Here is a 15969-nt window from a genome sequence, read left to right on the forward strand (position 1 = left end):
AAGAAAGACAAACTGGAGACACGAAGACGACCAGGGAAGCTTCACATATTCCCTGTGGCCTGCACGGTAGCTGTTAAGTTCCCCAGAAGCACTGGGAAAACTGAGGTGAAGTTGAAGTGGGGGGTAGAAGACAATGAAGCACTCCACTTGGGCAGTGCCGAAATGGAGAGAGGGAGACATTCTCCATCCAGTCCAGGTCACCAGGGAGGCAAGACAGGTGGAGGTGGAGGGAGCTGGGGGAGGGTGAGGGAGGGGGTGGGCACTGTCTGGACAATAGAAACATTCACAAAGGGAAGAGGGGGTGGGAGGTTCAGATGATCTGCTCCTTTACAGGTGGGCATCTCCGCTCCTAGGCTCGGGCTCCCCCCACATCAGCACTCTGCTTGAGCGTCCACCTGACATCTGGGAGTGTAAAGGTCCAGGAGTGAAGATGTGAGTTCCAAAGTCTTCTTCAGACCAAGACCTCAAGGTGGGGAGAGAAGCAGGGAGGCTCCTGATGGAGAACCTGGGGTGAGCTGTCCTGCCACATCCTCTCCAGAAGGTCCAGGCTGTGCTTTGTGGTACGGGTGAAGGGATCAGGCCGTAGAGCAAGGGCTATCTGCTTCAGTGGCAGATGCTTTCAAGGCGTTTGGGAGATGGTCTTTGCCTCCTGGAGCCCAGCCAAAGCTATGTGGATAATGTTCTGTAGGACCTCAAACTCTAGGCAAATCCCTGGAGCTCACCCTGGGAGAGGTGGCTTCATCTGTAGCCACCCAAAAGTAGTTTCCTCCAATGGGCTACAAAGTCTCGGTCAAAGTCTTGGGTGTTGGTCCTCTCCCCACCTTGAGAAGTGACAGGAATCTCTCTTCTTCCCAAGGATGAATGAAGTCAGCCCATGGCCTTTCTAGGCCACTCTGGAAATGGCCCACGGTGGGGCAGTAAGAAGACTCTGGGCCCTCCTCTTTATTTCCATGAAGCATTTGGCAAGAGGGGGCAGAGGCCAGAGGCTTCTCCCAGGAACGAGTCTTGAGTGGGACACATCCATTGGGCTAAGAAGAGGAAGGAGAATGGGCAGAGGTGGGCAGGCTTCTGGAGACAGGGCTGGAGCCGCAGAAAGTGTTGAGCACTGGGCCTCCCACTTCATGACCAGGGAAATACCGAGGGGCCCAGGCTCTCCTCATGCCTCTCCTCATCCTGCTTTCCAGCTTTAAGTGGGGATGACAGTAAAGGGCAGACAAAGCTGGTGAAAGGGAAATGGATTGGGGCAGCAGAAAAGAGGGCTCTAGTCAGCTGGAAACCTCTCCCATTTACTGGCTACTCAGAGATATGGAAAAGGAAGGCAGGATGCTCCAGTGGAAGTAGGGAAGGGAGTTGAGGGAGTAGGTGAAGGGGCCCATGGGAGAGTCCATGCCTTTGGTCAGTTCCAAGAAAGCAGGACAATGCGCCTCAGCACCTTGTCCGGGGCAGGTAGGATCCAGGAGTGCCCCGAGAATTGACAACGGAGAAGGCAATGGGGGTGAAGGGGTGAGGGGCAGGACACAAAGGGGATCACAGAAGCAGTTTGCCATTTCTGTGGATTTTCAGGATACGGCCGAGTCTCTGCTTTGCTGTAGCCAGGCCCTTTTTGGGACGCTTTCCTGCGGGGGAAGGGAGAGGTAAGCAAAGGATATGGCAAGGGTGCCAGCAGCAGCTCCAGCACCAACTGTCCTTGGGCCACCCTCCTCCTCTGTTCCTCTGCCCACAGAGTCTCCCCATCCTTATGCCTGGCTCCAGGACCATCTTGGGCCAAGAGGCCCCCCTTAACTACTCCCATCCAACACCACATGCTTTGGCTCTTCCTCCTATGACCTCCTGCATTGGCTACAGACTCCCTGGTTACTCTGTCTGGTTACTTTTCCCCACTGATTTCTTTGGTCCTATTTTCCTTCCTAACTTCTGCAAGGTGATTGTGCCTCTCCATCTTCTTATCCTGCCCACCAGGATTGAAAAAGTGCCTGGTTAGTGATTATAGCTCGGTGTCCCTGAAGTTGCCACTCCCAGGGCCTTGTTTCATTAGAAACAAGCACCAATCTCATCACCCTTGAGCTGCGTACTCTAGGGACTGGGCTTTCAGAGCCAAAGTGAGGAAAAGGAGGGCTTGAGCTCTCCCCACTTCCTCTTTCCCCACATCAAATCACCTCATCACCACATTACCACATCAGTCATATGTCCCATGTGACCTCCTCCATATTTGATCAATTTATCCCCTCCTTCATTCCCTCTGCCAGAGCTCTAGCCTCTCTTCACTGCAGCCTGGACTTGTGTATGTGCCTCCTTCCTAGACTTCCCACCTTCAACCCACCCTCCACTCTGGCCCACCGGAAGGATCTTTCCAAACCCACATCTGAGTTTGTCTCTGCTTAACACCAGTCAATGTCTCTTCATGGCCTATGAGGTCAAGTCCAAGTATCTTAGGTTGCCCATCAGTGTCCCTCCCAGGTGTTCTCATTTACCAGAATGCTTAAGGGTTTGAAGCCAGTGACCCTAAGATCCTTCTCAGTTCTACAACCATATGCCAGTCATACCTGGTCCTGCTTGATTGCTCTGGGAGCCAACTGAAGGGCGCCGCTGGGTCAAGAAGACACCAGGGGCCATGGGTGTGGTGCTGCGGTTTGCCTGGGCCATGCCAAAGGCATTGGGACGAGCAGTATACTCATGGTCAGCAAGGCTTCCTGAGAGGGCCTCTTGTTTAGGCTCAGGGGGAGGCAGGGGCGAGGAGGAGGTGAGAAGTTGGGGTGTAGTGGCCAGAGTTGGGGCTGGTACTGCCACGCTGAGATTAGGCTCTTGAGGGCGAGGCTGTTCTACCTCCTTCAACAAAGGCTTCTTCTTGATATATTTCTTCTTTTGGGCCTTCTGTAGCTCCTGAAACACAAGCCAAATGGGAGGGGAGAATTTAGGAGTGAAGAAAACAGAAGAAAATTTCCCAGAAAGGGATCTAGACAGTGGTCAGTGTGGTTCTGCAACCTGCCCCTACTCCAAGCTTAGCCTGGATATATGTACACACAACACACAGGACTTCCAATACCTCAGGTCCTTTGGTACCATCCATTCTTAAGTCAACCCTGCTACTAACCAGTACAGTGGCAACAGAAGGGTAAATGAGTTCACAGACTTGGGTTTTGGTCCTAGAATTGCCACTTATGCGGTGAACCATGGACATGCCTAATAATAATAGCTAAATTTACACCAGCAGCTGAGGCACTTTATATGTTTGACCTCATTTACTCCTTAGAACAGCCCTGAGAAGGAAAATCCCTCAGTTTACAGATGAGAAAACTGAGGTACAGGGATATTAAGTAACTTGAGCCCAAAGCCTCACAGCTGAACAGTTGTTGGGTTCAGGATTCAACTAGGTCTATCTGAACACCCACCCTGCACAATTCTCAAAATGGGACATCTGCGAGTGAAAGAGTAGCAGCTTTGGAATGAGATAAACTTGGGTTCAAATCTAGGCTTGTGCTCCCTAAGTTGGATGACCTTGGTCAAGTTACTAACCTTTCTGAAATTCAATTGCCTCGTCTGTAAAATGGGCAAAACAATAGCTGGTTTTCAGGGTTGCCGGAAAGATTAAATAATGACATTAAACACATAGCACATAGTAGGTACTCAACAAATGGAAACTATTATTCTATCTTCATCTCTTACAATGGTTTCTCTTCTTCTTGCTGGTCTTTTCTTTTAATAGAAGAGTCTTCCAGGTCACTGGATCTTAAAATCTCTGTTTTGGATGGGAGGGATGAATAAGGAGTTGTGTCACTTCTCACAATATCTTGGATTTCATCCATCCATTGCTCTATGAATATACTATCCACTGTGTAGTGGGTACCTTTATAGTGGGCACCTGGGCCCCTGAGAACCTGGAAAGGTGGTGCTGAGAGCATGTGAACGACTTCACCTTCTGAAATGCTACACAGCCACAGAGACCAACTCAGTGATTACATTTCTTTGCCTTCTCTTGGCAACACAGGCCTACTCCTGCCTTCAGAAGATCTGACAGGCTGTGGCTACCTTAGGGATTTTTGTGGGACGAGAATAATAATATTAGTAATATATGCCAGGTACTGTTCTATAATTTAACTCATTTAATACTCCTATGAAGCATGAGAAAAAAATAATTATAATTCCATTTTTATGAGCAGAAACTGGCACAGAGAGGTTAAGTCACTTTCCTAAGGTTATAGGAACAGTAAGTGGCCAAGCTGTGATTCAGACCCAAGCCATCTGTCTTCAGAGTCTCTTTTATCAGCCAAAATGCTTGTTACTCCATCCATACCAAGAACTGCATTTCGGCCCCCATTGCTCTCATCTGAATCCAGAAATTATCTCTTCATACCTAGATCACATAGTTTAAAATTTTCTACCTTTGTTGCCAATCTCCTTTTCATATACTTCATCCAGATCCCCCACAGAAGACTAGACTATCTTATGACAGGGCCACTTTCACCTTATCTCAAAAGGCCATCAGCAAGTCCCCACCCAAGTTCAGACTCCCTGGCCTGACATTTATGGTCATCCATCGTCTGGCCACTTATACCTAGCCAACCTGTAGTGATAATGATGAAAAGCTAATGTGTCTATAGTACTTACTGTGTGGCAAGTGCTGTTCTCAGAGCTTTCACATATATTACCTCATCTAATCCTCAGACAGAGTCTACAAGGAAACTGAGGCACAGAGAAATTAAGTAACTTGCTCATGTAAGAGGGAGGAGATTTGAACTCAGGCAGGCTGGCTCCAGAATTCATTTTTTAACCTCTATTTATCTTACTCCATTCCCCAACAAGAAGCCTCCAATCCAAAAAGATCTGTTCATTCTTTTATTCATTCGTTCATTCATTCATTCACTCAACCAACAACGACTAAACACACACTTAGCATAGTAGGGATACCAAGTTAAATTAGATATGTCTTCACCCTTGAGGCCCTTACAGTTTAATAAGGAACACAGAAAAGTACACTTATGATTGTAAGTACCATGAGAATGCTATGGAAGCACAGAAGGCCACTGAAATAAACTGGTGGTGGATGGTGTGAAGGGGTGTTAGGTAAAGGCATCTGAGAGGGCACGATTCCCAATGGGCAGAGGAAACAGTTTGTGCAAAGGCACAGAGGCATGAGACAGTCTGATACACTGAATGAACAATGAGTTACCGTAATGGGTGGTGTAAAGGGCATGCATGAAGGGTTGACACAAGGTCAGGGAGGAGAGGTAACCAGAGGGCAAATCAAGAGGGCCTTGTGTGCTTACCAAGGAATCCCCTTCTCCTAGAATGCCTCCCTTTCCCCTCCAATAGCTTAGCCTGCAAAACCCTTCCCAATTTCAAAATCTCTTCTTTGAGGTCATCCCTGATCAACTCAACCAGAAGTGAGCTCCACAGAAGGCACTAAAAATGGTTTTCACACCTTTAATTAATTTGTTCATTTAAAGCAGTCAAACTTCCTTTTTTTTTTTTCAAATTACATCTTACATGGCACTAGGATATACATAATAGAGAAAAGTTCTGGACAAAGAATGGCCGCCTGGCCTGGTTGGTCTCTGCTGGCTTCCATCAGTAGCCTCCAAAACATTTCTAAACTCTGGAATTCCACAGAACATGATATGAAAAACATCATTCTATTAAATTTTATTTAAATAGGATGTAATTACTTAATTATATAAACATTTAACTATTTCATTTTATTTTAATAGCAAGTAACATGAAATCTGAAGTTAGAGGATATGAGTTTGAATCTTGTCTCCTCCATTTACTGGCTGTATTATCCTGGACTAGTCACTTAAAGAGAGCCTCATTTTCTTCACCTGTAAAATGATGAAAATATTACCTATTGAAAAGGGTTATTGAGCAGATTACATGAGACACTGTACATGGAAGCACCTAACATAAAGCAGATGCTCAATAAATGCTCTAAGCTATAGGATGTGGCATGAGAATCTAAGGGGATACTGATAAGGAGAGAACCACAAGATTCACTTCCAACTGCTCCCAGGGTTGCCAAGCACATTTAAGAACTTTGAAAACCATAACATGCTAGGAAGTCAACTTGATTCTAGGACAAAAATTAGTGGGTGAAGTTTTCTTGGGAAGCATGGAGTGAAGATCAGGCAAAGTATTTGGTACAGAGAACAAGAAAAGCCTCTCCCCAGAAAAACCAAATTCCGATACTGATGAGAGACTGAGAAACTGAGTGTACTCAACTGAGTCACCTCCTTGGAGCTTCATCTGAAGACAAGTGCTCTCACCGAAGGACAGACTTGGTCCTTCCCATCTGAGAGGTTTTTACACACCCAGAAAGGCAAGTGATATATTCAAGGGCTTTTCTCTGGCCTCCTATTTTCTTTCATCCTAAATCATTTCAACGGTGTGCCCTATGGAGGTAGCTTGTCACTGAGTTGGTATATATAGGATATAGGAGGGAGCTGGGATACTACCATGGATAAAGATCACAAGTTACCCACTTCCCAATGAGACAACGGTGGGATCCTGTCAGCCTGGAGGTCTGAGTTTTGAGGCTCCAAGTCAAACTGGGATCAGTGGCAGGGCCATTGCCTGAGTGTCAGCACTTACCTGCTGGGCCAACTTTGCAGCTGCTGCAGCCAAGCCTGTCTCAATGGAAGCTACCCGGGTCCCCTCACGCACAGGACGGTCCTGCTTCGGTAGAGTTGGGGTCACACGGGCTGCAGAGGGAACAGGATGAAGACATTTATCTGAATGACAATCATATTCCCTACCTCTGGGCCCCCCAAAGGTGGTCTCATTGGTTTTCCTGCTTCTAGCTTTTTACAAAGCCAGATTTTGCTTCCCATTGGGTAAAAAGCGAATTCACAAATGCCCAAGGTACACAAAGCACACACTGATTAAAGGGTAAAAGTTAATTTCCCTGAATTGGCATGTAAAGTTGTCCATGTTCTGCTCCCTACCTACCTCCCCAACCTTATTTCCACTCCCATATCCTCAGCTTCTCCAGACAGAATGGCTTCCTTATTACACCTCCAGAACATGTACAGCTCATCCTCCCCCCCATGCCTTCATCCTCATCATCTACACTGCCTGCAGTACCCTTTTCCCTTTTGTCCACCTCTTTAAACCTGCCCATTATTCAAAAGTAAGCTGAAATCAATCTTCTATGCAAAACATCTAGGACCTCTTTGGCTCACATTGACCCCTCCCCTCCCCTGAACTTATGTACAAGTCACTTAATACATAGCACATACTATCCTGTCTCATTCCCTAATGCTGATGTGTGTTATTCTATCTAATAAACAGGCTACGAGTTCCTAAAGAAGATCACCTTCTTGTACAATTTTTTCATATAATGCCTTAACAATCTTGAATCAAAAAATAGTTACTCATCCCACATTTTACATAGGAAGTGTATTTCAGGATAACCAAACAGCCCCAGATGATGAGGGAAAGCTGTTCTTTACGGACGAATGCCAGCTAATAAATGTAAAAGGAATGACAAAATTAGAAAATCACAGGTTTGTAAGCCCTAATGAAATAACTGATTCTAGGGAATTGGATATTCACACAGTACCAAAGTATTATCTCACAGATGACTTGCTAGTCTTGAGAAAAAGAACTAACCTTACAATGATAAGATCAGGAGATCACCCCCTTATTGTCACTAACAGAAAGATGGCCAACTTCATGCACCTCCTAATGCAATTCAATAGGAAATCTACAGCATTACCTGGGAAGTAGTTTTGCCAAGACCTAACATCAAGTGAGCAGTTCATATTACTTCCAGTTTTTAGGAAACACAGAGATTAAAAAAAAAAAACAAGTTAAATGACACTGAGGGCAAACAGTCATCCTATAAAATAACTGGCCTGGTTTCTTTAAAAACACAATGTCACAAAGAAGCAAACAAACAAATCTAGAAGGTGGGATGTGCTAAAGGACAATTATACTAGTTTTTATAACAAATCAACAGCATCAAAGAAAAAAGTATTTCTCTAGATTAAGAGATACTCAAAAAACGTGATAGCCAAATGCCATATGGACCCTGTTCAGATCCTGATTTAAACAAATCCGCTATGAAAATGCCTTTTTTGTTAGACAATTAAGGAAAATTGATTACGGATTTAGTATTAGATAACATCAAGGAATTATCAAATTATTATTAATTTTGTTATGTATGATGAGAGGACAGTGGTTATGTGAGAAAATGTATACTTTAGAGATGCATACTGAAGTACATGGTGGGGTGGGGAGGGAATGACACTATCTGGGATTTGCTTTAGACAGTTTTTAAAAAAAGAAGAAAGTTATAGATGAATCAAATATGAGAAAATGTTTACAACTGTTGATTCTCATTGGTGAGTGTATGGGATTTCACTCTTTTTAATTAATGAAAAAAGTCAATGTCACAGGAAAAAAAGAGGTGGTGGTGGTATCTCACCTAGATTTAAAGATTCCTTGGTTGGTTAGCTATTGTTATTGCTATAAAGGAGACTTTCTGTATAAGCGGTATGCAGATTCTAGAACAGGCAATTCAGGAGGTTGAAGTCCTTTCTTTAAAGGTGATATTGATATTTAACTTGTTTAAAAAATGATCTGAAGCAAATCTAGCAAAAATGTTAACACACAATTTTCAGTCATGGATTCTTGGGTATATTTCATATCATTCTCCATAGTTTTGTGTGTGTGGTGGCTTTAAAACATGGCCCCAAATTCTCTGACATTTTTCCTATTAATAGGTGGGGTCTATGTTCCCTCCTGTTGAACCTAAGCAGGCTCATTTGTAGCCTATAGAATGTGACAGAAGTGACACTGCATGACTTCTGAGGCTAGGTCAGAAAAGGCAACTTTAGTTTCTGCTCTGCTTCCTGGAACACTCACACTTAGCGAGCCCTGAGCAACCACATAAGAAGTCTGATTGCCTTGAGGCCATCAGGCAGTGAGGAAGCTAGTCACATGGAGAGGTCACATGTTGGCACTCTGCTTGGTACTTCTAGTCTTTGAGTCCACCCAGCCCAGGCACCAGACATGTGAGTTAATGAGACTTCAGATGGTTCAAACTCTTGGCCATCCAGCCTTCAAATTATCCCAGCTGATGCCCCAGACATCATGGAGTAGAGACAAGTTGTCCCCATTGTGTCCTTTCTAAATTCCTGACCTGTATAATACAAAAGCAAGTTGTTTTAATCTGAAAAAAATTAACCTCCTTGATTAGATCTGGATTTAGGGGGGAAAAAAACTATGTAAAACATTTTGTAGGGACAGTTGAGAAAATCTGATCATAGAATGGGTTATTAGAAGATCTTAGGGAATTATTAACTGTTAAGTATAACAAAGTTAGTGTGGTTATATAGGAGGACATTCTTATTCTTAGGAGATACTGAAGTATTAACGTGCAGCCACCATAACATACTATAGTATGTTATGGTGGCTGCACATTACTTTAAAGTGGCTCAGCAAAAACTAGACAGACAGATACAGATAATGAAGCAAATACAGAAAAATATTACAACTGTACGATCTAAGTATTGAGAATATGGGTGTTTGTGTACTCTCCTACATTTATGGATGTTTGAAAGTTCTCATAATAAAAAATTTTAAATAGTGAATGAGATTAAGAGATTATAATAACCAAATGAAATGTGTAGTCCTTGAATAGATCCTGGTTTAAATAAGCAAATTATAAAAGCTATTTTTGGTACAATAGGGGGAAATTAGAATAAGGATTTGGTATTAAATGATATTAGGAAATAAATGTTACTTTACTTAGGTGTAAAATAATGGAACTATGGTTATGAAAGAAAAAGTCATTTTCATAGAGATGCATACTGAACTAATATTTAGTATGTCACGATGGATGAAATCCACAAAAAAGGCAAAGTTAAGGACTTCCAAAACGTCACTTCTGAATTAAAACAATGAAAAAACTGGCAAAAACTGTCATAATAAACTTTTTCAGAACTCTGGAAATTAACCAAAGGTTTACAGCTACCTGGAGAGCAGTTATTTAAGAAAAAGAGCTGAATCTCAGTAAAATCAGTGAGCTTTGTGGCATTTTAACTTGCCCTAGACCCATACACTTCTCCCCAGCTCAGTGGTAGCCTTGAAAAATAACAGGCCACATTGCCAGTGATGTAGGGAACAGAAAGGAGCTGAAGCTTCCTTCCAAAGCCTAGTGCTCCCTGGGGAGCATTTATCAAAAATATTTAAAGGCAAGTGCTTAATGTCACAGATGCTTAAGGTGATGGATAACAGTTGTGGCAAACAACAGACTAACCCAAAAGCTGAAAAGTAAAAGTTGAGGAATGAGATATCCACTGGGGATTAGAAAAGCTCTCACATATTTCTGGGAATCTAAAAGACCATATGCATGCATAGGGACTGTGTGCATGATCAGGAAAGACTTGAGAAATCCCAGGCACTCACCTCTGGCTGACTTTGTGGCTCTGCAAAGCAGGAAGTGAAGGCTAAGGCACAGTTGTAAATTGCCTGCCTGAGTGCTGAAGGTATGTCCCAACATGCATATAGAGCCCCTTGTCAAGCACTGGGAGATTTACTGGTTCCAGGCATTTAAGGAAATCTCTGTCTAATCATTAGCTGCCCACTAAGCAAACCGAGTAGAAACTTCTACTTTACTGACTTTTCTGAACAAATTCTGTAAATAAACAAATAACAACAAGCAGCAACAAAACAAACCCTGGGGAGTGAAGTAGGGAGTCTCTGATTTCCAGAGTTGCCACATTATTTTAAATGTTCAGTTTTCAAAAAATTAGAAGATATGCAAAAAAACAGGAAAGGGTAGCCACACACAGGAAAAAAGTAATGGATAAAAACTCTCCCTGACTACCTGAACAAAGTTGGACCTACTAGACAGGACTTTATACCACCTATTTCAAACATGTTCAAAGAGCTAAAGGAGATCATGTCTAAAGAACAAAATGAGAGTATGAGAATGAAGTTTCACCAAATAAATAATACCAATAAACAGACAGAAACCATAAAAAGGAATCAAATAGATATTTTAGAGTTGAAAAGTAACGGAAATGAAAATTTCACTAGAGGGTTTCAACAGCAGATTTGAGTAGGCAGAACGAAGACTTAGTGACCTTCAAGAAAGGTCAACTGAGATTATCCAGTCTAACGAACAGAAAGAAAAAAGAATGAGGAAAATGAGCAGAGCCAAAGGGACCTGTGGGATGGATCAACTTTGCCAACACAGGCATATGGGAGGCCCAAAAGGAGAGAGAAAAAGGGGTGGAAAGTCTATTTCAAGAAATAATGGCTGAGAGGGACCACGAGAAGATGGCGGAAGAGTATGACTCGGAGATCACCTTCCTCCCCACAGACACACCAGAAATTCATCTACACGAGGAACAGCTCCTACAGAACACCTACTGAATGCTGGCAGAAGACCTCAGACCTCCCAAAAGGCAAGAAACTCCCCACGTACCTGGGTAGGGCAAAAGAAAAAAGAATAAACAGAGACAAAAGGATAGGGACGGGACCTGCACCACTGGGAGGGAGCGGGGAAGGAGAAAAGGTTTCCACACACTAGGAAGCCCCTTCGTGGGAGGAGACTGCGGGTGGGGGAGGAGGAAAGCTTCGGAGTAGCGGAGGAGAGCACAGCAACAGGGGTGCGGAGGGCAAAGCGGAGAGATTCTCGCACAGAGGATCGGTGCCGACCGGCACTCACCAGCCCGAGAGGCTTGTCGGCTTGGCCGCCGGGGCAGGTGGGGCTGGGAGCTGAGGCTAAGGCTTCTCGGTCGGAGCGCAGGGAGAGGACTGGGGTTGGCGGCATGAACACAGCCTGTAGGGGTTAGTGCACCACGGCTGGCTGAGAGGGAGGCCGGGAAAAAGTCTGGACCTGCCGAAGAGGCAAGAGACTTTTTCTTGCCTCTTTGTTTCCTGGTGCATGAGGAGAGGGGATTAAGAGTGCTGCTTAAAGGAGCTCCAGAGACGGGCACGAGCCACGGCTAAAACCGTGGACCCCAGAGATGGGCGTGGGACGCTGGGGCTGCTGCTGCCGCCGCCAAGAGGCCAGTGTGTGAGCGCAGGTCACTGTCCACAAGCACTTCACGGGGAGCCTGTGCAGCCCGCCACTGCCGGGGTCCCGGGATCCAGGGACAGCTTCCCCGGAAGAGCAGACGGCGCGCCTCAGGCTGGTGCAATGTCACGCCGGGCTCTGCCACAGCAGGCTCGCCCCGCACTCCGTACCCCTCCCTCACCCCGGCCCGAGTGAGCCAGAGTCCCCGAAGAGGCTGCTCCTTTAACCCCGTCCTCTCTGAGCGAAGAACAGACGCACTACAGCAACCTACACGCAGAGGTGGGGCCAAATCCAAAGCTGAGACCCGGGAGCTGTGAGAATAAAGAAGAGAAAGGGAAATCTCTCCCAGCAGCCTCAGAAGCAGCGGATTAAAGCTCCACAATCAACTGGATGTACCCTGCATCTGTGGAATACATGAATAGACAACGAATCATCCCAAATTGAGGAGGTGGACTTTGAGAGCAAGATTTATGATTTTTTCCCCTTTTCCTCTTTTTCTGAGTGTGTATGTGTATGCTTCTGTGTGAGATTTTGTCTGTATAGCTTTGCTTCCACCATTTGTCGCAGGGATCTATCCATCCGTTTTGAAATTTTTTTCTTAATAATTATTTTTTATTTTAATAACTTTATTATATTTTATCATACTTTATTCTATTTTACTTTATCTTCTCTTTGTCCTACCTTCCGTCCTTCCTCCTTCCCTCCCACCCTCCTTTCTTTCTTTCTCTCTTTCTTTCTTGCTTTCTTGCTTTCTACTTCTACTAATTCTTTCTTTCTAGTTTTTCTCCCTTTTATTCTGAGCCGTGTGGATGAAAGGCTCTTGGTGCTCCAGCCAGGAGTCAGTGCTGTGCCTCTGAGGTGGGAGAGCCAACTTCAGGACACTGGTCCACAAGAGACCTCCCAGCTCCACGTAATATCAAACGGCGAAAATCTCCCAGAGATCTCCATCTCAACACCAGCACCCAGCTTCACTCAACCACCAGCAAGCTACAGTGCTGGACACCCTATGCCAAACAACTAGCAAGACAGGAACACAACGCCACCCATTAGCAGAGAGGCTGCCTAAAATCATAATAAGTCCACAGACACCCCAAAACACACCAGACGTGGACCTGCCCACCAGAAAGACAAGATCCAGCCTCATCCACCAGAACACAGGCACTAGACCCCTCTACCAGGAAGCCTAAACAACCCACTTAACCAATCTTAGCCACTGGGGACAGACACCAAAAACAACGGGAACTACGAACCTGCAGCCTGCAAAAAGGAGACCCCAAACACAGTAAGATAAGCAAAATGAGAAGACAGAAAAACACACAGCAGGTGAAGGAGCAAGATAAAAACCCACCAGACCTAACAAATGAAGAGGAAATAGGCAGTTTACCTGAAAAAGAATTCAGAATAAGGATAGTAAAGATGATCCAAAATCTTGGAAATAGAACAGACAAAATGCAAGAAACATTTAACAAGGAACTATAAGAACTAAAGATGAATCAAGCAACGATGAGCAACACAATAAATGAAATGAAAAATACTCTAGATGGGATCAATAGCAGAATAACTGAGGCAGAAGAACAGATAAGTGACGTGGAAGATAAAACAGTGGAAATAACTGATGCAGAGCAAAGAAAAAAGAATGAAAAGAACTTTGGACAGTCTCAGAGACCTCTGGGACAACATTAAATGCACCAACATTCGAATTATAGGGGTTCCAGAAGAAGAAGAGAAAAAGAAAGGGACTGAGAAAATATTTGAAGAGATTATAGTTGAAAACTTCCCTAATATGGGAAAGGAAATAGTTAATCAAGTCCAGGAGGCACAGAGAGTCCCATACAGGATAAATCCAAGGAGACATACGCCAAGACACATATTAATCAAACTGTCAAAAATTAAACACCAAGAAAACATACTAAAAGCAGCAAGGGAAAAACAACAAATAACACACAAGGGAATCGCCCAGAAGGTTAACAGCTGATCTTTCAGCAGAAACTCTGCAAGCCAGTAGGGACTGGCAGGACATATTTAAAGTGATGAAGGAGAAAAACCTGCAACCAAGATTACTCTACCCAGCAAGGATCTCATTCAGATTTGATGGAGAAATTAAAACGTTTACAGACAAGGAAAAGCTGAGAGAGTTCAGCACCACCAAACCAGCTTTACAACAAACGCTAAAGGAACTTCTCTAGGCAAGAAACACAACAGAAGAAAAATACCTACAATAACGAACCCAAAACAATTAAGAAAATGGGAATAGGAACATACATATCAAAAATTACCTTAAATGTAAATGGACTAAATGCTCCCACCAAAAGACACAGATTGCCTGAATGGATACAAAAACAAGACCCATATATATGCTGTCTACAAGAGACCCACTTCAGACCTAGAGACACATACAGACTGAAACTAAGGGGATGGAAAAGGTATTCCATGCAAATGGAAATCAAAAGAAAGCTGGAGTAGCAATTCGCATAGCAGAAAAAATAGACTTTAAAATAAAGACTATCAGAAGAGACAAAAAAGGACACTACATAATGATCAAGGGATCGATCCAAGAAGAAGATAAAACAATTGTAAATATTTATGCACCCAACATAGGAGCACCTCAATACATAAGGCAAATACTAACAGCCATAAAAGGGGAAATCGACAGTAACACATTCATAGTAGGGGACTTTAACACCCCCACTTTCACCAATGGACAGATCATCCAAAATGAAAATAAATAAGGAAACACAAGCTTTAAATGATACATTAAACAAGATGGACTTAATTGATATTTATAGGACATTCCATCCAAAAACAACAGAATACACATTTTTCTCAAGTGCTCATGGAATATTCTCCAGGATAGATCATACTTTGGGTCACAAATCAAGCCTTGGTAAATTTAAGAAAATTGAAATCGTATCAAGTATCTTTTCCGACCACAACGCTATGAGACTAGATATCAATTACAGGAAAAGATCTGTAAAAAATACAAACACATGGAGGCTAAACAATACACTACTTAATAACGAAGTGATCACTGAAGAAATAAAAGAGGAAATAAAAAAATACCAAGAAACAAATGACAATGGAGACACGACGACCCAAAACCGATGGGATGCAGCAAAAGCAGATCTAAGAGGAAAGTTTATAGCAATACAATCCCATCTTAAGAAACAGGAAATATCTCAAGTAAACAACCTGACCTTGCACATAAAGCAATTAGAGAAAGAACAAAAAGCCCCCAAAGTTAGCAGAAGGAAAGAAATCATAAAAATCAGATCAGAAATAAATGAAAAAGAAATGAAGGAAACGATAGCAAAGATCAATAAAACAAAAAGTTGGTTCTTTGAGAAGATAAACAAAATTGATATACCATTAGCCAGACTCATCAAGAAAAAAAGGGAGAAGACTCAAATCAATAGAATTAGAAATGAAAAAGGAGAAGTAACAACTGACACTGCAGAAATACAAAAGGTCATGAGAGATTACTACAAGCAACACTATGCCAGTAAAATGGACAACCTGGAAGAAATGGACAAATTCTTAGAAATGCACAACCTGCCAAGACTGAATCAGGAAGAAATAGAAAATATGAATAAACCAATCACAAGCACTGAAATTGAAACTATGATTAAAAATCTTCCAACAAACAAAAGCCCAGGACCAGATGGCTTCACAGGCGAATTCTATCAAACATGTAGAGAAGAGCTAACACCTATCCTTCTCAAACTCTTCCAAAATATAGCAGAGGGAGGAACACTCCCAAACTCATTCTACGAGGCCACCATCACCTTGATACCAAAAGCAGACAAGGATGTCACAAAGAAAGGAAACTACAGGCCAATATCACTGATGAACATAGATGCAAAAATCCTCAACAAAATACTAGCAAACAGAATCCAACGGCACATTAAAAGGATCATACACCATTATCAAGTGGGGTTTATTCCAGGAAT

The 15969-nt window shown here is 43.3% G+C and overlaps 1 protein-coding gene across 4 annotated transcripts in view; it reads right to left on the bottom strand.

Moving 5' to 3' along the window:
- Positions 1-369: 369 nt before the first annotated feature.
- The window catches only part of PHF8 (PHD finger protein 8), a 91930-nt gene continuing 76330 nt past the window's right edge, over positions 370-15969 (bottom strand). For 3 of the 4 annotated variants that reach the window (XM_082609024.1, XM_082609023.1, XM_082609025.1), the window contains 3 exons: positions 6583-6692; positions 2544-2880; positions 370-1616 (listed from right to left, as the gene is read on the bottom strand). In XM_082609024.1, coding sequence (XP_082465150.1) covers positions 1528-1616; positions 2544-2880; positions 6583-6692 — 536 coding nt within the window. In that variant the 3' untranslated portion in view covers positions 370-1527. Of the gene's footprint in view, positions 1617-2543; positions 2881-4686; positions 5817-6582; positions 6693-15969 lie in introns of those variants that run through there. The other variant, XM_082609026.1, reaches the window with a different exon arrangement.

This window comes from Mesoplodon mirus (assembly GCF_964341445.2).
Source record: "Mesoplodon mirus genome assembly, chromosome: X".
In the NCBI taxonomy this organism is placed as follows: Eukaryota; Metazoa; Chordata; class Mammalia; order Artiodactyla; family Ziphiidae; genus Mesoplodon; species Mesoplodon mirus.